General features: G+C 37.5%; 1 protein-coding gene across 10 annotated transcripts in view; it reads left to right on the plus strand.

The window, feature by feature from the left end:
- Positions 1-25,213, plus strand: part of TBC1D4 (TBC1 domain family member 4) — a 244,517-nt gene that overhangs the window by 205,811 nt on the left and 13,493 nt on the right. For 8 of the 10 annotated variants that reach the window (XM_029210504.1, XM_029210502.1, XM_029210503.1 and 5 more), the window contains 5 exons: positions 10,444-10,604; positions 12,668-12,877; positions 16,508-16,666; positions 20,304-20,462; positions 22,801-23,045. In XM_029210504.1, coding sequence (XP_029066337.1) covers positions 10,444-10,604; positions 12,668-12,877; positions 16,508-16,666; positions 20,304-20,462; positions 22,801-23,045 — 934 coding nt within the window. Of the gene's footprint in view, positions 1-4,332; positions 4,357-6,884; positions 8,540-10,443; positions 10,605-12,667; positions 12,878-16,507; positions 16,667-20,303; positions 20,463-22,800; positions 23,046-25,213 lie in introns of those variants that run through there. The other 2 variants (XM_029210511.1, XM_029210510.1) reach the window with 2 other exon arrangements.

Genomic DNA, 25,213 nt, shown 5'->3' on the forward strand with positions numbered 1-25,213 from the left:
TTGTACCTTTCCAAGAATTTGTCCATTTCTTTGTTGTTGTCCATTTTATTGGCATAGAGTTGTTTGTAGTAGTCTCTTATAATCATTTGTCTTTCTGCAGTGTCAGTTGTGATTTCTCCTTTTTCATTTCTAATTTTATTGATTTGTGCCCTCTCCCTTTTTTTCTTGATAAGTATGGCTGAGGGTTTATCAATTTTGTTTATCTTCTCAAAGAACCAGCTTTTCATTTTATTGATCTTTGCTACTGTTTTCTTCATTTCTGTTTCACTTTTTTCTGCTCTGATCTTTATGATTTCTTTCCTTCTACTGACTTTGGGTTTTCTTTGTTCTTCTTACTCCAGTTGTTTTCAGTGTAGGGTTGGATTGTTTATTTGCGATTTTTCTTGTTTCTTGAGGTGAGATTGTATTGCTATAAACTTCCCTCTTAGAACTGCTTTTGCTGTGCCCCATAGGTTTTGGGTTATCGTGTTTTCATTGTCATTTGTTTCTATGTATTTTAAAATTTCTTCTTTGATTTCTTCAGTGATCTCTTGGTTATTTAGTAGCGCACTGTTTAGCCTCCATGTATTTGTATTTTTTACAGTTTTTTTCCTGTAATTGATCTCCAATCTCATAGCATTGTGGTTAGAAAAGATGCTTGATCCGATTTCAATTTTCTTAAATTTTCCAAGGCTTGATATGTGACCCAAGATGTGATCTATCCTGGAGAATGTTCCATGTGCACTTGAGAAGAAAGTGTATTCTGTCACATTTGGGTGGAACGTTCTATAAATATCAGTTATATCTATCTGGTCTATTGTGTCATGTAAAGCTTGTGTTTCTTTATTTACTTTCTGTTTGGATGATCTGTCCATCGGTGTAAGTGGGGTGTTAAAGTCCCCTACTATTATTGTGTTACTGTCGATTTCTCCTTTCATGGTTGTTAGCATTTGCCTTATGTATTGAGGTGCTCCTGTGTTGGGTGCATAAACATTTATAATTGTTATATCTTCTTCTTGGATTGATTCCCTTGATCATTTTATAGTGCCCCTCCATATCTCTTGTAGCTGTCTTTATTTTAAAGTCTCTTTTATCCGATACAAGTATTGCTACTCCAGCTGTCTTTTGATTTCCATCGGCATGGAATATCTTTTTCCATCCCTTCACTTTCAGTATGTATGTGTCCCTAGGTCTGAAGTGGGTGTCTTGTAGACACCATATGTATGGGTCTTATTTTTGTATCCATTCAGCCAGTCTGTGTCTTTTGTTTGGGGCATCTAAGCCATTTACATTCAAGGTTATTATCAATATGTATGTTCCTATTACCATTTTCTTAACTGTTTTGGGTTTGTTTTTTGTGGGTCTTTTCCTTCTCTTGTGCTTCCTGCCTAGAGAAGTTCCTTTAGCATTTGTTATAGAGCTGGTTTGGTGGTGCTGAATTCTTTTAGCTTTTACTTGTCTGGAAAGCTTTTGACTTCTCCATTGAATCCGAATGAGATCCTTGCTGGGTAAAGTAATTTGGTTGTAGGTTTTTCTCTTTCATCACTTTAAGTATATCCTGCCACTCCCTTCTGACCTGCAGAGTTTCTGCTGAAAAATCAGCTGATAACCTTATGGGGATTCCTTTGTATATTATTTTTTGGTTTTCCCTTGCTGCTTTTAATATTTTTTTCTTTGAATTTAATTTTTGTTACTTTGATTAATATGTGTCTTGGTGTGTTCTTCCTAGCGTTTATCCTGTAAGGGACTCTCTGTGCTTCCTGGACTTGGGTGACTATTCCTTTCCCGTGTTAGGGGTGTTTTCATCTATACTCTCTTCATATATTTTCTCAGATCGTTTCTTTTCCTCTTCTTCTTCTGGGACCCCTATAATTTGGATGTTGGTGCGTTTAGTGTTGTCCTAGAGGTCTCTGAGATTGTCTTCAATGTTTTTTCATTATTTTTTCTTTATTCTGCTCCTCGGCAATTATTTCCACTATTTTGTCTTATAGCTCACTTCTGCCTCAGTTATTCTGTTAGTGATTCCTTCCAGTGTATTTTTCATTGCAGTTATTGTGTTGTTCATCTCTGTTTGTTTCTTCTGTAGTTCTAGATCTTTGTTAAACATTTCTTGTATTTTCTCAATCCATGACTCCATTCTATTTCCGAGATTCTGGACCATCTTACTATCATTACTCTGAATTCTTTATCAGGTAGGTTGCCTATTTCCTGTTCATTTATTTGGTCTTGTAGGTTTTTACCTTGCTCCTTCATCTGTGACATATTATTTTACTGTCTCATTTTTTTTTTTTTTTTTTAATGAGTGGGATTGTGTTCCTGTCTTACTGGTTGTTTGGCCTGAGGCTTCCAACACTGGAATTTTTAGGCTGTTGGGTAGAGCTGGGTCTTGGTGCTGAGATGAGGAACTCCGTGAGACCTCACTCCATTGAATATTCCCTGGGGTCTTTCTGTTAGTCCAGTGGTTCAGACTTGGAGCTCCCACTGCAGGAGCTTTGGCCCAACCCCCCGGCTCGTGAACCAAGATCCCTCAATGTGCGTGGGGTGGAAAAAAGAAAAGAAAAGAAAAAAAAAAAAAAGAACAGTAACAAAGTAAAAAATAAAATTAGACTGGGAAACTAACAGATATGTTAGGAAGAATATAAAAATATGAATCAACAACCAGAAGGTACGTCAGTACCACAATAGCAAAAAAGAGGAGGAGGGAAAAGAAAAAAAGGGTGGGGGAGCGGGGAGAAGACCTTGGCTGTGGAGGTCGGGGCCTAAGCAAGGGAGAGGTTTGAGTGGTGGGCAGGGCCAATGCTCAGGACCCACAGGGCTGGAAAAGGCCCTGGCAGCTGTGGGGGGTGGGGCTTAGGCTCAAGGAACAGAAGGGGCCCAGGCGTGCCCCCCAGCCCTGGTCTCAGAGGGCAGGGGACCTCACCTGGGAGCCCAGCAGGCTTCCTGGGCTTGAGTAGGCGGGGCAAACGCCCTCCTCTCCTCTCCCAGTTCTCCCGGTGGGCTCCTCCCACCTGCCTCTCCTGATCTCCTTGGCCTCCCTTCTAAGCCCCCAGGACCAATTCGGCCGGGCTGGGGAGGCTTGGAGGGCAGAGGACCAGCCTAGGAGCTCAGCAGGCTCCCCTGGCCCGAGTGGGTGGGGCAATCAACCTCTCCACTCCTCTCCCGTTCTTCCTGGAGGGCCCCTCCCGCCTCCTCTCCTGATCTCCCTGGCCTCCCTCCTATGCCCCCAGGACCCACGCGGCCTGGATGGGGCTTTGGATGGGGGGTACCAGCTTGGCAGCTTAGCAGGCTCCCTGGCCCGAGTGGGTGAGGCGATTGCCCTCCGCTCCTTTCCTGCTCTTCCCTGAGGGTCTCTCCCACCTGCCTCTTCTGATCTCCCCAGCTTCAGGGGTGTCGATCCTGTCTGGCCTCCACTTCTCCTCCCCCCTCAGTTCCCCTTCGTCCTACCAGTTCACTTTGGGGTTCCTCCTGTCTGCTTGGGCATCAGAGTCCCCTACCAGTGGCCGGCAGGTGCCCTAGTTGTGGGGAGATGCTAACTGTGTGTCTTCCCACACCAGGTATTTTCTTTTCACTTGGGTAACTCACATCTTATTAGATGCATAGAGTGGATCTCTAAATATTCATAGTCAAGTAAGGTATATGGTAGGTTAGCACATAGGCTAACAAATACTATTTAAAGAGCATGTTAATTTGAAATTTTAAATTCAGATTAGGCATTCTTCTCCAGGACCACAATTCGGAATTATTAAAAACATGTAGATTATTGTTTTTAAGCAGGCTGAGAAAAAGAAGCCAAGATCTTTTTAATATCATGGTTTATTGAGTAGTAGGTTCATTTGCACAGCACTGAGATGCTAAAGGAAAGGGAGTATACATATGTTTTGTTTTACCTTCAAATTAATTCTTAAAAATTTAATGTTATTTCATTGTGTAGTAGCTAAAATATCATTGTGTATGATGAGGTGGTATATTTATATAACATCCATTTATCAAATATAATATATCATTTTATAAACAAGCATCTTTGTTCCTCCTTATTGCTTCTTAGCTTTTAAACCTATATTTTAAAAATATTTATATTGAAATTCATTGGTCAAATGATAGTCATTACTTCTGCTTATAAAACTTTTCAATGAGAAAATAGATTTTTGCTGGTAAGTACTTCATGGTAGTTTTGGTTCTATAGTTCTCTCATGTTGACTGAGAAAAATAGTGTAATCACTCATTATGGTACATTATTGAAATTATCTGTGCTTTATTCATGTCTTACGGGAATGCCTTTTTATTCTAAATCCTGGTTTGGGACATCTCTCTTTCTCTATGCTAATGCTGTTCCTTGTTTTCCTGTTGTACTAGACGGCACACTGCTTTAGAATCAAGGTGATTAGAGGCCTAAATATTTTTGCTTAAAAATTTATTAATTCTTCCAACTGATTATCACCATTGATTTAAAAAAATCAGTTTTGGCTGTCTCCTCAATGCATGCCATCCTTCCAATGCTGTGAAGGGTCTATAGTAGGGGAAATGTGACGCCATGAATGATCATATAAAAGGTTGATTGCAAATAGAAATCCTGTTTCTAGTCTATTCCATGTTGAGTTCTTTAGGACTGTGCTGTGGCCTTCAATCAAAAAGTAATTAAAATTTTGAACTAATGGAAGTTAATTTGCTGGTTTGGACGTACATATGTATATTAGAGGAGTTTATTTCAAATCCCAAGAAGATGCAGAAAGCAGAACCCTAAAAGAAACATACTCATAAAATCGAATCTGGTTTTCACTGAAGAGAATTATTAGTTTACTTCTGTTCATCTTAATTCCTGACACACTGGTTACTTTGAGACACTGCCGAGGCCTTCCAGACCTCCCACTGGGCTGGACACAGGAAAACACCTACTTCCTCATCATGGAAGTCTGACCACATCTGTGATGACATTTCTTCCTCTTGACCCATATGCTTTTTGTGGTAAATGTCCAGAATCACTACGAACAAGTTAACTGAAAATGATTATTCTTTACTTTGTTCTAGTTTCTATGCTTTGCTCATATCACAAGCCCAATGGAAAACAGATATCCTCATCTTCCTGTTTGGGGCCACTGACATTTAGATTTCTTTCTAGTGGGAGTAAAATCCAGTATCAAAGATTGGACTAGAATGAGATATTCAAAGGAAAAAAATTATTTTGGCCACATTGATAACATAAAAAGTGACTTGTTTGAGACTTGTAATTGACTTACATTTTTTTAATGGTTGGGTGTAAGACCATTTCAATAATAATTTCTTATCTACATTTTAAAGCCCAACAGAAATGTTAGGCTTTACTGTGTGTCTTTCTAGGTTCTACTACAAACATAGAATTAGGTCCGTGTATTATCTGAGGAGTCATCTGGCCCATAATTTCCTTATTTTAGATAGGGTTAGACTGAGCCCCAAGGAGGTTTAATATCTTGCTTGATGTCATTTTCATAACCTTAGGTTATAAGGATGTGAGTATGCAAATGAGCTACCCAGATATATTTTAAATTCCAATGCAAAAAAACTTAATTAAATTGTTTTTCATTCAGTGTAGAGTTTAGGAAATAAAATTCTTTGTTTTTGTTCTGTTTTTGTTTTACCCGTTGATTAATCTATCTCTTTTGACTCAGCTCAGATGCTATATATTCGTTTCCACTAGACGAGCTCATTCTCAGTTTTATTTAATTAGTAAAGATTTTCCATAGGATGACAGATTCTTACCCAGCTGAAGCCAGGGCTTAGGTAAACTATTAGTCCACCTAAAGCAATTATGAGTTAAATTGTACCATGGGTCCTGTGGAAGAAACTCAAGTTTCAACACTGTGCTGTTCCATGTAACCTTTCTTGAGGTATTTACAGAGAGAAAGCCTTTTCAGATTTCTGTTAAATGGTTGCTATGCCATTCATCAAGTTTTGTTTCTATCTTGAGTGTAATACATTGTGATTTAGATATAGATTCAATCAGCTTGTAGACATTTATTTGGACTTCATGATACTGGTAGTTTTAGATGGGTGCTAATAACGGGGTTGGGAGATGGGGGCTTCTGCCCCGCAGAACAATGCCTTGTAAAACTGGTCCTGGCCTAAGAGTTTATTTACCTTTGTGAAAAGTGTGTGTGTTGCCCTGGTGGGAAATAAAACATGACTGCATCCTTCTTAAAGTTGAGTCCCTGTGCGTGGTCACTAAAACACCTTCATTCTGTGCCATGTCCAGTGTTATTGTTATTGGAATTAATTTTTATTAAAGCAGGCAAGTAAGTATGCATTAAAAATTCTGTGTTAATATAAGAAGTGTAATGTTAGTGTAATAGCTGAAGGCTATAACTGCTTGGTCAAGGATATATTAAAAAGTTATCTTGAAGCTCTGTGGGAAGGTTCATATCATATCCGTAGCTTTTGATAGATGCTGTGTCCAGAAGGACTTGGAAGTGCCTCCCAGCTTACACCGTGATACACATAGTAGAGGATTTTTTTCTTCCCTTATAAAGCTCTCATTTCTGTTTGTGGATTGTGGTTCTTGATTAATTGGTGACTGGTAATAGAAAGTATATATAGAATATACCAATACAAAAATAGATGGACATTCTCTATGTTGTATTTCCTTCCTAGTTATTAATTTTTAATTTAACAAATTTTCATAGAGGTAACGTTGGCACAGAATACTTTTCCTGGATATGTCTCTTGGGAAACAGTTTTATAATGCACGTATTGATATTCCAAAATACAAAAGAAGGAGGGAAAAGATTATTTGAAAAAATAAGGTAATGGTTCTTATTTGCTTCATCATTTAAAAAATGTAAAGATAATTAATTTACCAATGTATGTTGGTATATATATTAATGTGTTTTTGATTTGATCTTCCTACTTAAAAATAAAAAAGTGTTTACATTTTGGAATGCAATGATTTCAAAAGCAAAGAAAACGAAGTGAGACATTTACATAAATGAACATGTAATGTAATAATACTCTGAACTTATTTCTCTGCGAAAATAAATGACATTCTTCCATTAAGAAATGGAAAGAGAAGTACTGACCTAAAGACTTAATGCTAATTAGAGACTGATTTTTTTCCACTAGAAATGTGGGGGATCCTGTGAGTCCTGACAGCTTTATTTTTATGAACCAATAGAGCTTTGTCTGAACTAATGCGAAGAGTATTTACATTGACATAGTAAAGTACAGAGCCTAAGTGTCTGTATTCTGGGCTGCCTGGGTTTGAATCGTGACCCTTCTACTTATATTCCAGAGACTGTGGGCAAATTACTTAGCTTCTTTCTGCCTCAATTTCCTCACTAAAAATGGGAGTTGTAGTGCCATCTACCCCATAGGGTTGCTGTGAGGTTGAAATGAGTTCATACTTGTAAAATGCTTTGAATAATGCCTGGCACATAGTATGTCTTTTTGTATTTGCTTTATTATTACTACAATAAATGCCACACGTTGTTTTGTTTTATTTTTACTCAAAAGGTGGACATTTTGCTTGCCTAGGATTAGTTAAAGGAGAAGTTGAAGTGAAAACTAATGTGGTAGTAAAGAAGCAAAAAACAAAACAAAAAGTTTCCCCCCTCAGCCCAGTAAAGTTTCCAACGTGAGATGTAAGAATTTTGATGCACAGAAGTGTTTCACTTGGTTTTGATTCTTAAAATTACTGCCTTAGGAATGTCAGGTTGCTGATTAAATGTAAATCAAAAAGTAAATTGCTGTAAGTTGCATATATGCACTGACTGTTGAAACCCTTATCTGGACCCTGACTTTGGAAGACATATTTCTCTTACTAGATGAAGCAGGGCAGCTTTTGCCTTATCTTGGCCACCAAACTGCTTTTTCAGGATGTCGTTTTCTAGTACATGATAAAGGGTCAATGGTCTGTTATGTAAGTACTTCCTTTTAGTATAGCATTATCTTATATTTTTGACAGCTAATTTTTGGCTTGTTACTGGCCATTAAATTCCAGACATATGAAGAAAATGTATCATTTGGCAATTTATTTAGATTACAGGATTTAAAGTTTTAGATGTTATGAAATTTTCAAATCTGTAATATTGGGCTAATGTAAGGGTACACCATGCACCAATTTTATAGCCTATTTCCCCCAAAACTGTATATTTTACAGGCAATTTAGTACTACCCAAATGCTTGATATGTCATTAACACGGAATTGGAAAAGATGTTTTAATTCCAACATTAAAATATAAATGTTTCAGAACCCTTAGGTTTGGTTTATTCTATTTTTGTTGTTAGAGGTACTAAAAAGTCAAGAGAAACTACTATTTATTGAACACTTATCCTGTGAGGCATTGAAATGGTTGCTTCTACATATGTATTTCACTTAGCTTTCTAGGCTTAAATTATAAATTAGATACCCTTATATAGCTGTTTCACTATCTGGAAAAAAGATGCCTTATGTTGTTTATTACCAGTATTGTCATCGTCAATACCTACCAGTGCCATCGACACCTCAGTCTGTGCTTTTGGGAAACAGAGCTATTAGAACTTTTTGCAAGAAAAACGTAAAATGCTGTGACTACCAACAAAGGGTTTTAAGAAGGTAGATCTTTTATTTATTCCTGACATGTTAGCCTAGCCAATATTTTTTGTCCATTTTACTTACCCTTCTGAGTTAATGTTTTTAATGGTTTTACAATATTAATTTATTCCATGGATATTTGTTGAGTGCTTACTATTAATAGCCAGTTGCTACAGCAGGAGCTAGAAATACATCCTTGAGTTGGGCATTCAGCACATAACTGCCAGTGAAATAGTGTTACACAAACGAAGATACAGGGTAGGTTAAGCTTGTTTCTTAGGATGTAACTATTGTATATAGAACGTTTGAATCGTAGTTCCCAAAAACGAAATACTTGAATTAATGCTTTCCAAAGGGGAAGTGAAGGTGGATATATTCATTCAGTATGGCAGAGCTGTGAACTGTGGACACATACTAGGGTTATAACTTTATCCAGGATACATAACAAAGTGGGTTTTACTGTATTGGGATGTGTGTATCAGCTGCTTTCTGAAGTATCGTGGTCCAGCATGTCACTTGCTGTCTGTGTAGCAGCTCAAAGCTACGTCTCTTTCTTAAACTTAATTTAGCTAATCTAGAAGCAGTAGTTCCAGAAAGATAGATCAAGATTAGAAATAACTGAATTACCTGATAACGGTGAGTATGGATACACAAAGTAAATACAAAGATGACAGGTAAGGGCTGAATTGCTCTTCGGACTTTTGATTTTCTTCGCCGTAGTGAGTTCCTCTGAGTACGTACATGGGGTTGTGGCTTTTTTAGCTGAGTTTCCTTTCTGCCCTAACTACTAACACTTCTTGGTTCCATCAGAAGTTGCACACCTTCACTTGTTGGTATCACCACGTGTAAATATTGTTGTCTTCATCATTCTCTCAGGAAAGCTCAGAGACTTTAAAACTTAAAAGAGCAAAATATTCCCACCACGAGCAGCAACAGTTATTGCATGGTATTTTGGCTGCTAACGTAATTGGTCTCAAAAGTTAAGTTTGAGTCATAATGACCTTTTTTAAAAATAATGACCTTTTCTTGCAGATAGCCCCAGCAGAATTTAGCGTGCTCTTTCCTAGAAAATGAAATTCTTAGAGCAGACCAGCATTTCTGTATGTTTGTTTCCCAAAGCAGCAATGTAGAAAGATGTGACATACCCAGCTGCCTACCTCACCACCCCAAAAAGTTAAGGAAGTTGATTCTGGGGTCAAATAATTTAAGTAAGTTAGGGAATTTCTGTATAATATATCCCTTTGGAGAATCACAGTGCATGCTAGCATATTTTAGTCTCTAAGAAGTCCTGCTCTAAAGAAATCTGCTTAATGTTTTAACATGTAACCTATCCAATCTCATTTGGCCGCGCTTTTTTCTTTAATATATCGCCTAACAATAATCCCAGGGTTGACTCTTCTGCCTTTGTTCTGGTTACTTTCTATCACGATCCAGCTATTAGTAGCTAACACTCTGGAGACAGATTTAACAGTTACAGGCAACTGGAAGCTATCTTGTCAGCCATCCTATAAGAGCTATAAGAAAAGCTCTTTAAGAGCCTTTTATGAAACATTGACGTTGTTTAGAATAACTGCTGATTTTAGTTTTTAGCCAATCTTAGGAAAGCATGAGTTCATTAGTCAAGCAACCTTTGCTCCTCTGTATAAGTACTTCCTTTGCCCAGGCTAGAACCTGAAATGGTTGGCTACTATGGAATGAGTAGAAACAGGTGAGCTTCTGATGACTGGGCTGTGGCCTGGACTGCATCTGACCCAGGATGTGGTGGCCTTGGTGACCAGTGTGCCTGGTGATGCATCGCTCCATGTTGCCTGTGGCTTGCGCTTGCCCGTGGTAGAACTTGTGAATGGCTTGTGCTGCCATTTTGTTGTGAAGGATCATGTTATCCAGTTCCCCTTACAAGTTATATATTTATGTGCTTTCTACAGTGATGGAGAGGGGAGAAAAAGGACCTCGTCTACCTGCAGCAATGAGTCCCTGAACGTTGGAGGAACCCCTGTCACTCCTCGCCGAATTTCCTGGCGGCAGCGCATCTTCCTTAGGGTTGCCTCTCCCATGAACAAATCTCCCTCGGCCATGCAGCAGCAGGGTTCGTGTGATACTTACTACAGTTACCCCTTACTAGCATTGTAAATTAGGGAATGGAATGTGATGCTTTGTGTACAAAGAGATTTAAGTGATTACAGTAGAGAAACAGCTTCCCTTTTTATATCCGATATAGTGGTTAATGTGTCAGATATCATTAGAACCTATTAGACATTCAGCAAATCATGTTGAATGGATGGATGAATGGATGAATGAATGAATTTTCAAAACGTGTTTTGGGGCCTGCTTCATAATGCATAGGGAACTAGCACAGTGATAGAAAAGAAGTCATAGATTTTTTTATTATTAGAAAAGCAACATTCTTTTACAAGAGTCACACATAAAACAAAGTAACATAGAAATATTTAACAATAGAAAAGTGGATGCAGATACACCAGGCAAACATCAATCAAAAGAGAGCACTGGCAGCTCTCTTTGCAAATCAGACCTAGAAGAAATTAAAGCAAAATGCCCAAAGGTGCAAAGTAAATGTACCAATAAACAAAAAGATTTAACAATGGTGAGAACACTCATAATTATATAGCTTGAAGAGCTAGAAAATAACACTAAGCAAAATCTGAGGGAGAAATAGATAAATAACTCTCATGGGAGATTTTAACATATTCCTCTCTGAAAATTAAATATAGAGAAATTAAATGTAGATAGTATTTGAGAAACACAATTAAACAAGCTTGATCTGATATTTGTATAGAACCTTGCCGCCTATAGAGAAAGTTCATTCATTTTCAGCACACATGGAACAGTCGTAAAAAATATTTATGTACTTGGCTATAAAGATTTTTAAATGAATTCCAGATAATCCTGTTATTTATACTATATTCTCTGATCACCCTGCAAAAAGAAGGAAGGAAGGGAGGAAAGGAGGGAGGGAGGGAGGGAGGAAGGGAGAAAGAATTAGAGGACAACTGAAAAATTTCATGTGTTTGGAGGCTGAAAACTGTATTCCTAGAAACTAGAAGGAAGAAGATATGATCAGAGCCCTACAAATCAAAATTGTGTGGTATTTAAAGGGCAGTTCTAAAACCAAGAAAGCCAAAATTCAAATGTGCTAAGTATTCAATCCATAAAGTAAGATTTTTTAAAAAAAATTATTTATTAAGAAAGTAAATAATAAGGGTAAGGGCCGAGGTCAATTAATAAAGAAAAAAAAAAACAAGGAAAAAACATTTCTAGAGATAAAATTAACTCTGTCTGGGGTGGTCAAAGAAAGCTTTACACAAAAGTTACGTATTTCTTTAAACTCATTGCTGGGAGAAGCATCTTTCAGAAAAAGGGACGAGAAAAGCTCTAGAGTCATTGCAGAGAACTTTGTGGGTCAGGGAGTCATGAGAAATTCAGCATCATGAGAGCAGATGGCAGATGGAGACAAGAAGTTGGAAAGGTTACTTGAGGTCAAAGTCTGAAGCGGTCTATGTGCTATTCCCGGGAGTTTGGACTTTGTTCTATGGAATATATGCATCCATTGAAATGTTTTAAGACACAAAATCGTGATTGTTAATAGGAAAATAATTGGCAACCATGAAAAAGATGGTCTAGAATGGAGGGAGAGAATGAGCTCCGGAAATTGGGTTATAGTGTTGCAGGAATGAGCAGTGCTGAGCTGAGCCATGACCAGAGCCGCTCAGCTGCTTTACTCTTGACAGATTCTGATGGTAGGTGTAGACCTTAGGAGGTCACTAATGCTTACTGATGTAATCTTTTTGTTTTGCACAGAGAACATACCCAGAAAAATTGCAGAAGTGTTGAACTGTGGGGGAAGGCCAGGTCATTTTAGAGCACCTATCTTATAGGTCATTTTGTGCGGAAAGAAGAAGTGGTGAAATTACATATACTTTCGTTTCACTAGGAGAGGGAAATCTGGAAGGGGAATTCAGTCTAGCGAATTTACTTAAATCATTAGTTCCAGAAACGGACAGTTACTGGGAGAGCAGCTTTGTGAACAACTTTAAAAGTGGAATATAGGAGGAGAGAGCGTCAAGTCCAGAGAGAACTTCTGTAGTCTGGGCTACGACTTAGGAATGCCTCTCACTGTTTTCTTCTCTGCAGATGGACTGGACATGAGTGAGCTGCTGCCACTGTCCCCTCTTGCCCCACCCATGGAGGAGGAACCGCTGCTTATATTCGTGTCTGGTGACGATGACCCAGAAAAGGCTGAAGAAGGAAAAAAGTCGGAGGAACTGAGGAGTTTGTGGAGAAAAGCTATACACCAGCAAATCCTGTTGCTTCGAATGGAAAAAGAAAACCAGAAACTTGAAGGTTAGCCATTCAAACAGGACTATGATATCATATGATATGATACTATAATCTAAAGGTGTCGTTTGTTAATACTATTCCCCCCACGCCACACACACACTCAAACTCATTCTCAGACTGTATACACACTTTTACCAGAATATCTACTGATTAAAATTGTTTAGTGCTATTTCTTGAGGTGGTTATGACATGGGAAGCTGACCAGCTTAAGAAATTTGCATTTTTGTTTAGCAGATTTAAAACATCAGACATCCTTTGAGTATATTTGGGTGATAGAATAATAGAAGGTAATAGAATGTATATAACGAAGTCAATGTGTTTAATATGACTGAAAGTTTAATATCATCATGTACTACTTTAAAAAAACCCTTAAATATGAAAAAGCAAATTCTCTTCTTTTCGAATATGATTTTCAAATTTCAGGCTAATTGTATTCATAATATGATAAATATGCCTATTTCAAATAAATTATATTGTATCCATTCCAACTAATTACCTATTATCAAATCAAGGTTTCTATGTTTTGTTACTGTTTTTTGAATTTTCTATTTAAAAAATCATACTGAAATCATTAAATTTATAAATGGATAATTTATAACAGCTATTGTGCTATTTGTAGTGCTTTATTGCTAAGTTTATGCATACCAAATGCTTTAGAATGTGTTTTCCAGACTTTAAAATAATAATGTTATTTACGCCAGTGCTGATAGAATCATAGACAGGGAGATGTGCAGATGGTACCAAAATCTGAAAAATTTATTAATGCCATTATCTTGGGCAAATCATTAACATAAAAGGGCCTTGTTTTTCACATTTATGAAATGAAAGATTTAGCTTAAGTGGGCCTTTGACTTTTAAGATTATTGGAAAATGTATAATCTAGATTTTTCTCTGACTTGCTTTTATTATGCTGTCTTCCAAAAAAAACCCTTTTTTTAGTACAGGCAGATATTCACATTTCTGTGTTCATCACCTGCCTTAAGATTCCTTTTACTATACCTATTGCTCAATTAAGTTTTTAATATTTTCTTAGTTTGCTAGGGCACAGCGATATTCTTTTTTTTTTTTTGCGGTACCGGGCCTCTCACTGTTGTGGCCCCTCCCGTTGCGGAGCACAGGCTCCGGACGCGCAGGCTCAGCGGCCATGGCTCACGGGCCCAGCCGCTCCGCGGCATGTGGGATCTTCCCAGGCCGGGGCACGAACCCGTGTCCCCTGCATTGGCAGGTGGACTCTCAAGCACTGCGCCACCAGGGAAGCCCAACAGCTATATTCTTATATATATTATTGCTATGTTCTTAGCAGAATGAAAAGTACATACGATTTTTAAACGTCCTTAGGAAATAAATCTTCTTTTCTTTCAAGTTAAAAATGCAATTAATTGTTATTAACATAGCTTTTAAAAGTTTGATGTGATAAATGGTATGCCTACTCAAGCTTCCATAGATTTTGAAAGGAATTGAATTTATGTTTTTTGTAGTTGAGTATATCTTGAACTAATGCATAAACAGAAAAAGAGGTTGAAAAAAGATGGTTATGATTTCCTTAAAACATTTAAAGCATGAAATTGTATTTCATTAACAGTTGGGAATATGTACAGTAGAATATTATATTAAATATTAATGGATAATTTTAGAATCATAGACTGTTTGAACTGGAGATTAGAGATTATTTAGCTCCATTCTTCATTCTGCAGCTGAGTTAGTGACTGGCTTGGGGAGGCTAAGGAAATTAACCTAAGGTCCAACAGTGGTGTACTGGCAGAACAAGTATTAAAACTCCAGTTTATTTATCATGGTTCTTGGGCTTTTTCCCAGTACGCCATAGTATTTCTCAACTATATGTGTTAGTATAAGGAAATGGATGATACAAATGACTCTGTGTATTCTGTGTATTATATATGACTATATAAATTGACAGAATAAGAGAGGAGGTGACATTTAGAATATATGATCAGAAACCTCTGTCGGTCCTATATTTACTTCTGTACTTAAATAACAAACACAAAAAATAGCTTAACCCATTAAAAATGTATCTAATGGGGGCTTCCCTGGTGGCGCAGTGGTTGGGAGTCCGCCTGCCGATGTAGGGGACGCGGGTTCGTGACCCGGTCCGGGAAGATCCCACATGCCGCGGAGCGGCTGGGCCCGTGAGCCATGGCCGCTGAGCCTGCGCGTCCGGAGCCTGTGCTCCGCAACGGGAGGGGCCGCAACAGTGAGAGGCCCGCGTACTGCAAAAAAAAAACAAAAAAATTAATCTACTGGATGAGCATTTCTTTATGGTTCTTTGCTCTTGCCTAGTTAACCAGGGCAAGTTTTAACTGCTCTTACTCAGCACTTTATCCTCAGGGCCTATGACTGGCACATAGCAGATGACTATTATTATTTTAAATGAATAATCTAGAGAAGGTTGGAGAAAAAAAAAATCTGAGGAAATTTTATTCTTTGTCCATTGTGGAAAAACATCATTAATAAAGTTATATTTAGGATTATATTTAGAATGATATTTGTTATTAACTTTTAAAAAGTTGCTTGATGATCATAGAGAAATATAAAGCAAATATCGAGAAGCAAAGCTAGACTGTTAGAAAGCCATCTAGTGGTATCTAGGAGGAATTTTTTGTAGTGCGATTTCTCTTTTGATTATATCTGGACTTTTAAGTAGACATTTTTACTGGCCTGTTGGAATAGCAGTCTATTGTAAGATATTTTAATTCTTTTGAAATGGCTTCAAACACTAAGTTAAGAGTAATACTCATTCTGCTATTGTTTTTGTGCTGTCGAGGACTTTGGATGCATGACAAAGATTTGTGTTGCAGCAGGTAAGGTGGTTGAGCCCTGGAGCTTGAATGGATACAGATTACTCTGAGAGGCTCCTGTTCAGTGTGGTCCTAATGAAAGAGAAGAAATACACTCACATGTTTTTTTCTCCCTTCTCCTCTTTTGGAATCGATTCTTCAAGATAAAGACCAAATACAGATAGTGGTTTGTTTTATAAGCATTTCTTTTAATGAACTCTGGGCTTAGATTTTAGACCATCAAATGAGAGAAAATTCTGTATTATTCTGAAAAATGAAAGTAGTGTTAGCTTCAGAAAAATGAATTTTCCTCTTAAAGGTTATTAAAAATGGACACAGGAATGTATAACCTACTGTTGTTGAGGGCAGTATTGGTAACTCTGGAAATAGTTATAAAAATGTATCAGGTTATCATGGTCAATTATTTCTCAAATCAAGGTTAGCATGAGGCATTGTTTGCTCATATGTCATATATAAAATATTAACATTTTAATGGTGTTTAAAATGATGCAAGCTGTCACTTCTGTGGTTATCTATTACATTTGTCAAAAAATTGATATTTCAAACATGGTTTGTTTTTTATGCTTAGAAGACTTATCATCTGTAACACACCGAGTAAAAGCTCCTCAGGAAGTTATTCCTTGTGTTTTTTGTTTTTTTTTTTTTTTTTACATGAAATGGCTCAAAATTTAAGAAACCTTTCATGTATCCTCAGGTTTCTTTTTAAGTCTTCTTTTTGAGCAAATGTTATTTGGTATGGTTTTACAAATGCAATGAAACATTACAAATACTGTGTTTTAAAAGCATATAGGTCTTATGTAAATTCTGTCTTCCTTAGCAAGCAGAGATGAACTCCAGTCCAGAAAAATTAAATTGGATTATGAAGAAGTTGGAGTATGTCAGAAGGAGGTCTTAATAACCTGGGATAAGAAGTTGTTAAACTGCAGAACTAAAATCAGATGTGATATGGAAGATATTCATACTTCTCTTAAAGAAGGTATCTTGGATCATCTCAATCAATCTTTTTTCTTTTTTGAAAAGCTTCAGAAATTTTTTTGATTCGTGCAGCCTAGGCATAATTTTCTCTTCGTGCTTTGCCTATAAAAAAAGGAGAGGACTTTGTTTCTGCCTGTAGTTGGTGACTGTATTGGTAAGCACGTGGTACTAATGGAGATATTCTGTCCCTGAGGAGACAGCAGGCACCTTTTCTACACAGTTTCCTGCCTCTTCACCAGCTGTTTCAACTCAGTGTTGTTGTTTGCCAAGGAAAGATCACATGCATTAGTACAAATCTTTGATCATATCCGTAAAAATATCTCAGGCTTTTAAACTTGACTCATTTGTCATTTGCTCAGAAGTGTTTATTTATAAATATATGTGTATATTCATGTACATGTTTGTACAGATATATATTATTAGCAATTAGTTTTCCTACCATCCATTCTTTTATTTATTTTAGAAAAACGCTTTTATTTAGCCTTATATTGCATTTCTGCTCTGTCATATAAAATGGCTGATATTTAAACGTCTTAAATTTAAAATTAAAACTAATATGTGAATTGCTTAGACGCAGTTTCTGTGACTCAGATTAACTGTATTAAAATGAGAATCTCTATGACCTGCATAAATAAAGATCCCAAAGTACCCAAAATAACCTGATCATGAATCTTGTTTTAAAAGACTATGGTAATGTGAAACTGTTGCCCAATTAAGTTTAAATTAAAATTAATTTTGTAAGATGCTACACTTACAAACCTGATATATGGTTTTTTTCCTTGAAGATATGGAAATCCCAGAGATTTTCGCTGACTGCATTACTTGGGAGACAAAATAGTGGCTAATAGAATGTGTGAGATGTAGAGCATACTGTTCTTTGGTATGACTCAAACATGTTTTGGGGGTGTTCATCTTCCCATTTCTTATAGAACAGAGTTTAAACTTCTCAGCATTGTGCCCAAGGCCCTCCATGATTTCTCCTTCATCTTTCATCTCACTTTTTTTTTTTTCCCGGTACGCGGGCCCCTCACTGTTGTGGCCTCTCCCGTTGCGGAGCACAGGCTCCGAACGCGCAGGCTCAGTGGCCATGGCTCACGGGCCCAGCCGCTCCGTGGCATGTGGGATCCTCCCGGACCGGAGCGCGAACCTGTGTCCCCTGTATAGGCAGGCGGACTCTCAACCACTGCGCCCCCAGGGAGGCCCTCATCTCACTTTTTAACCTCCCCTGCCTTGTAGCCTGTGCTTCAGGGATGCTAACTACTTTGGGTCCCAGTCTGGCACAGGCTATTTCTTGCAGGGATGCTCCAGCTCTCCCTACCCTCCCTCTTCCATCCTCTCTACCTTCTCCCCATTTCCCGTCTCCTTTTCTTTCCACCTCATCTTCTTCTCCCTCCTCCTTTGTCCCTCTCTTTCTCTGCACCTCTCAGGGCCTCCGTACATCCTTCTTCCCAAAGTGATTGCTGCCTACACTCCCAGCCTGGAGAATCGTATTATCTCTCAGCTCTCACCTCAGAGTGCCCCTCTCCCCCAGTAAATTAGTTTTGTTTTATTATTCTTTCTCATGATTCTTTCCCTTTAATTGTGCTTACGATAATTTATAACTTTGTATCTATGTGTATATCTGTTTCATGTTTTCTCACTCCACCCCCCATACTCCTAGCACCTAAGAGAGCACCTTGCATAAGTTATTTATTGAATGAATGAATGAGACTAATTTTCCTGAGAATGGATTTATTCATCTCTCAGTGATGAGGTATCCTCAGTGCCATGCTCTAGTCTCTGCTATATGTTAGATGCTCAATAAATATTTAATTAAAGTGAATTACTTTTTTGTAGAATTGTTACTGGATGGATAACAAGACAGCCCTCTCCTGTTATCAATGATTCATTTAATGGGCTAATGAAAGTTACCCTCTAAAAATGACTTTTTGCACAAGATCATTCATTCATTCATTCATTCAACAAATGTATGAGTAGAGAGGTATATTCTTGGACTTCATCATACAGAGATGAAAGTATGCTAACTATTCTCAGGGAGCTCACCATCTAAGTGAGGAAACTAGACAAACATACAGTATAGTGCTAACTGTAATCCAATATGGTAATGGTACAGTCTGAGTCATATAGCATATGGAAAGGGACTTCTTACTCCTAGAGATGTTAGGGAGAGTTTCTGCAGAAGAATGGTATTCAGGCTCATCCTTAAAAGACAAATAGGGCTTCCCTGGTGGCGCAGTGGTTGAGAGTCCGCCTGCCGATGCAGGGGACATGGGTTCGTGCCCCGGTGCGGGAGCCTGTGCTCCGCAACGGGAGAGGCCACAACAGTGAGAGGCCCGCATACCGCAAGAAAAAAAAAAAAGACAAGTAGAGATACACTAGGCAGTCAACTGGAGGAGCTTGGAGTTTCATAAACGCAACAGTAGGAACAAGAAACTGGAAGTGTGAAAATCACCATAAGCTTCTTATGGCCCTACACTGAGTATAGCTAGATACTTAGTATATACACTTAGTGTGGCAGGGAACGGGAGGTGATGGAACTATAAAAAGGTGGTTTGGAGGTATACCCTGTAGAGGGCCTTAGAATTCATGTTCGTGAGCCTGAGTTATGCCTTTTGGACAATAATACTTTGAGCTTCTGCAAACTGTTACATTGCATCCCAAAGAGATCAGTGCCATTATACCTTTCTCTACCCAGCTGGAGCTCAGGAACCTATTCCATATCTAGTCTTTTTGGACTGAAAACAGTGAAATAAAGTTGCCTGCACTGTACAGAATTGAATTCTGTCCCTCCCAGTGCTGTATTTCATGTCCCTTGGCATAAAAAAAAACATACTTTTAGCATACTTCAAATTGCTTGTTTTGGTTTTCAAGCAGACTGGAGTTAGTGTTTCATTATACATGAATATAGCAATTATGCTAGCTATTTTCTTCTCAAAGGCTGAATGATGTTCTGGAGCACTGCCTTCATATTGTACTTACCATTTTTATTATTTCATTTTCTTGTGGACCATATAAGAATGCTATTTAATTCTCTTTTACAAAGTTACTTTTTAATGACAGCTATTTAGAAATCAGAGTATGAATATTAGCATTTATTACCAGCTTCAAACCAAATAAAAGGTGAAAATAGGCAGTAATACATTTCAGTATTTCAGAATTTGGCCTCTGAAACTAGAGTTCTAAACTGCACTAGCTGTGAGAACTTGGGCAAGTTACTTAGCTTCTTTCTGCCTCAGCTTCGCCATCTGTAAAGTGTAGATAATAGTAATTACCTGCCTCATTAGGTTGTTTTCTGAGCACCTGTGAATAAATTAGGTGCAGTTTCTGTAACTACAATGCTCAGAAACTAACTGTCCTCAATAAATGTTGTATTAGGCTCTCAATCAGTGGTGGCAGCTGTTCTTGTTAATATTGCCATTATTATCCTTGTTATTTGAGGGTTTTCTTTTGCAAGACACCAGCTACAGGATTAAACTTTTCAAAATATGCTTCTGTCACTACATCGTACTGTGTGATTATAGGGTGGAACGCAGGACAGTAGAGCTGCCTATTTTCATGCATTACATAGTTAATCAACTGTGATTTAGCACCTTCATTCCAGTGTTCAAGACCTTGCTTTCTTATCTCTTTGACTGTAGGTGTTCCCAAAAGTCGACGAGGAGAAATCTGGCAGTTCCTAGCTTTGCAGTATCGTCTAAGACACAGATTGCCTAATAAACAACAACCTCCTGACACATCCTATAAAGAGCTTTTAAAGCAGCTCACGGTTCAGCAGCATGCTATTCTCGTGGATTTAGGTATGTTTGCCATATTGATTATAATTTACAAAAGTAAATAATAGGTCCTTTTGTTGAGTTTTTGGGGGTTTTCTATTTGTTTTTAGTTTTGATAAAGACAAACTATTGGTCTGCAGAGTTTCTGGCTTTGTCCTTTCCTGCGGGCAAGTTGGCCTTATGTCTGGTTGAAGATACCCTAAATGCTTGAATATAAAGTGAAGTTTTCATCCTCAGACTTGTCCTCTGAAAAATCTTGTATTTGAATCATTGTAAAGGTCATATTATTGGGTGCTCTCAGTTCCTGTTTTTCGAACAACTGACTTTTGTTTGGGATAGATAATTATTAGCTTGGTCAACACTGGTCTTGAAATAGGTTAGAATAGGTTTAAAGGGGCACCAGAAAATTTAACAAAGGTCTACTAAGTATTCCTGGACATATTGCTGAAAACAAGCTTTGGAGTAAGCCTTTAAGAATCAATACAATATGTGGTTATGTTGTGGAAATCATGAATACATCCTTATAGGATGAAAGAAAACTTAGCTGTCCTAATGTTATGTGCATTTCCAGTGGCAGCATCATAAAGTCATCCTTTTAAACGCTGAATTTCAAATAACTTATGGAAAGTAAAAATGGTGTGATTTTAAAAAGTATATGTCTCTAATTTTTCTCTAAATTAATATATTTTATTCTTTTAAAATATCTAACTTACTGGATTAAATATTGTACATTGACATTTGGATTATTTCATATGTATTCCTAAAGGTTGATATATTTAAGGTGGCCGGATACGTTATTTGAGCCCATTTGGGAAAACAAGGGATTACTTTTAATTCAGGCTCATCTTATTTTAGGATATATAAAAATCACAGGCCAAAATGGACCTCTGCTCCTTTTGGATGACAAACAGCTTTTGTTGGGAAAAGGCCAACTCAGTTAATAGTTTTTGAGCCCAATAGAATTGAAATGGAGAATTTTACAGAGAAACTGAAAACTTCAGTTTTTGTCCCGATTCTATCACTGAACAGTAGTTTTAAGCAAATTACTTTGCTTCTGAGTTTCAATCCTGTCTCTTAAATAAGGACAGTGAACTATGGGCCTCTGCAGATCGGTGGTTCTGTGACCGGAAATTGATGAGACTAGAAATTGGGATGTCGTATTTAGAGCTAGTCAAGATATCCTTAAAGAGAAGGAGGTGATGAGATCACATTACAGGGAAAAGGCTGGTCAGAAAAAAATGGAGCTAATGTCACGGACGGACGGTATATTTATAGTTTTCTGTAGCAAGCATTTTAAGTGAGAAAGTAAAATGATAATTTTAAAAATTGCTTATTTGACTTTGCTTGTAGCCATCTGTGTTTCCTCAGTGTGTTCTTGTTATATTCTCATATCTTCCCCTTATTTGCTCTGCAGAATTAATCTTATCAGTTCCTAGGCGAAAAATCACTTTTAAGCATATCTGGTGGGAAACATTTAAAAATCTGGCCTTCTTACAAGTTCTAACTGACATGAGTAATCATTTCACAAGGAAGTTAACATCCCCTTCATTTTCATGGCACAAGGAAAGTCCCAAAGCACTGTATACAGCTTTGGTGGTGAAGATGGGTTTGTTTCAGCGTTTAGTACCAACTTTTTAGAAAATCCGGGACTAGCTTGCTGAAGTGTCTCTATGGTAATTTTGTACACAGAGGTGAATTTTAGAGGGGAATTTATTTAAAATCAGCTTGACCCTTCACTATCCTTGACCTTTTTGGATATACTGAAAAAAGAAAAGAGGTCTACGTGGCTCATGGAAGTAGTTTAAGAAACAAAGCCAAAAATATTTGAAAAATGTATTTTCTGAATGATAGGCTGAATGTAAAACAAAGCAACCCTAGGAAGTCCCTCTAGTGTCATAATACAAGAAAAGCAGAAAGGAGTCTGCTATGGACCACTAAGATTTCTTTCTAAATCATATGATACCTCCTGTAGAATTCTGATTTCAGTTAGCAGGTAGTTTTTATGTGAACTTAGAATTAGCCTTGATTTATAGTCAGAATAAGTTTTATATTCTGTTCTCCTGGGATCTCTCCTGAATGTGTCTTTGATTTGTTTGTGGAATTTTTTTTCCTAAAAAGAAGCGCTGGTTAGCATTGAATGTTTGCTCCCCTATCATATACATGGAGATGGGGTGATGGTCTGGCAGGTAGGACTTGGGACTGGCTAGAGGGAGAGAGACTGTTAGTTAGAGGGGTGCTCCGAGCAGCATTCAGTAGTTTGGAAAAGAGCGTTTATTTATTCCTGGAAATCACTGAATTGCAATTTCACTCTGGTCTCCAAAGCATCAGGTCATCTCAAAAATATTTTTCTTTTCTTCTGCAGGGAGGACATTTCCTACTCATCCTTACTTTTCAGCACAGCTTGGGGCAGGGCAGCTCTCTCTCTTTAACCTCTTGAAAGCCTACTCATTGCTGGACAAAGAAGTGGGTTACTGTCAGGGGATCAGCTTTGTGGCTGGAGTCCTGCTTCTGCACATGAGTGAAGAACAAGCCTTTGAAATGCTGAAATTCCTCATGTATGACCTGGGCTTTCGCAAGCAGTACCGACCTGACATGATGTCACTACAGGTGAGTGGCAGATCTTCACAAGGAATGTGTAACACTCTCACCAGAAATCTTAGCGGGAGCCCTCTTCTAAATTACGGTTAAGATTTAAAGAAATTTGGGCCCGTTGTCTTGGAACTTGGATAAATGTAGAGGCGTGTTTTAGTTCATGGTTTCAGTGTGGGATTTGCGATGTTGCTAAACCTCTAAGTGTACGACATCCATATGCAGAGTAACTTTTCCTTAGTTTCTGAAGTAAATAAATAAGCCATTCTAGTGTGTACTTAAGTCTCTGTTTCCTAAGTCTATGAGTTACCTGGAGAAAGTATCAAGTCAACTTTATTCACTTTTCCTTACCTTGTCAGTTGAAAAAAATCATAGATATTTTGTTTGAAATCTGAAAATATAATGTTTTATTCTTTGAGTGTGTAAACGGCAGGTATCTATATCATGCTTCTTCATGAACTTTCCATGTCTCCCCTGCTTTATCTTAAGGTCAGACAGGCCCTTATAGAGGAAAAAGTGTTCAGAGTCAGCAGTACTTTTTCAGTCTGCTTTTCTTATCATGCCCTGAAGAAGCACCATTAAGATTTTTCAGTTAAGTAGGGTATTCACTGCCACGGCTGTATTCAACCTATTTCAAACTCCCTGTTTACACATTTCTCCTCTCTAGTTTAAACTTCACTTTCCTGAATATATTGTTTTCTAACAAAAAGTTTAAATTTTCTCTGTAGATATGCTATCTTAAACAGCCACTACCTTGCAATATAAAGCTTTTGGTCATAAAAATATAAAGGAAGGCTTTAAAGGGAAGAATGTCCGGGTTCTCCTCCTTTGAAATGAGATAGGCATGATGCCCAGTTAGTCATAATGTTATGCTTTAGATAAGAACTAAAATATTTTTTAAATGCTTTTAAAATATACTTTTTCCTGATTCCCAATGATCAGTTTTTACATTTAGTATTTCAGTCTTACCAATCCATGGACAAAAAAGGACTTTGTTTTCACTTTATGAATATTATAGTAAGTGGTATTTTCTTGAAAGGATGAGTGGAGAGGGAATGCTCCGTTTTTCATTACTTCTTCAATATGAAAGTTTTGGCAGGGAAATAGGGCTTTGCTCTCAATGTTGGGTTTCAGCTGTGAATTCATATGAAGGGTGTTCACCAGGATACAGAAATCAAATACAGTGATTCCTAGTTGATAACTATGCATAGGTCTATAAACATTCCACAAGTGAAATAGTAATGACTGTGAAAGGTTTTATTTTTTACTTTATTTCTAAACAGTTTACTGTGTCATATCGGGTGGGAAGCATTGGTGCCCTTGTAAGGAGTTCAATAGGTCTGATTTTCAAAAATAACAGTTTGCGATCTATCATTAAAATTTCAAAGAATGAAAAGTATTTGTGAGTAGCATGTAGTCTTGGTTCATGAATAAAAGGGTAGATACAGCTTTCACTTTAAAAATGCAATCATTTTTCAATTTAAAAATTCCTCATCCATTTGACATCATAAAAATTCATATAAACTGGATTTATACATTGATTTAATATGACCCACAATTACCAAGAAATATTTTCTGTCTATAATTATGAAAGTGAAGATGTTTAAGAATCTTTGGGGGCAGTGTTCTTATAGACCATGAGATTGGGGACCTTATTCTGGGAAAGTAGAACTTTTTGATCTATAAAGTGAGATGCAACACTTTTCTACTTTCTAGAATAGAAAGTGTTTCTTATCCAATCAATATGGTGTTCAGAAGTGGAAGTGGCAGCAGGCTTGGGATCACTTGATAGGATTTCTGATTACCTGTGTGGTTTGGGGTTGGGCACTGCAGGCACTGAGCTTATCTGTAAAGGGAGGGGGTCGAGGTCTCTTTTAACTATGGCCCATCACATTTTGTGTCTGCCATTTTCTGTGTTAAGTGTAAAGCATTATATCTTTTTATCTGAAGTCTTTGGTCTCTACTTTTTTCCATCTTCTCTCTGCTACACTCTGCATCTCCCTTCCTCCAGTTCTGTCTCTTCCACTGGAAGATTTTCATGTTATGTGTAAGGTAGATTTGAAGAATGATTTATTCTCAGCAAATGGCATCTTATTATGAAAGTTTCCTTTGAATGAAGACTAAATTGTGTTTTATTTGTCAAAAGAAATTTAATGTAAATACACCTTGATGGAAGAAATGTTCTT

The sequence above is a fragment of the Monodon monoceros genome, unplaced genomic scaffold (assembly GCF_005190385.1).
Source record: "Monodon monoceros isolate NGI ecotype Baffin Bay Population unplaced genomic scaffold, NGI_Narwhal_1 Super_Scaffold_8, whole genome shotgun sequence".
In the NCBI taxonomy this organism is placed as follows: Eukaryota; Metazoa; Chordata; class Mammalia; order Artiodactyla; family Monodontidae; genus Monodon; species Monodon monoceros.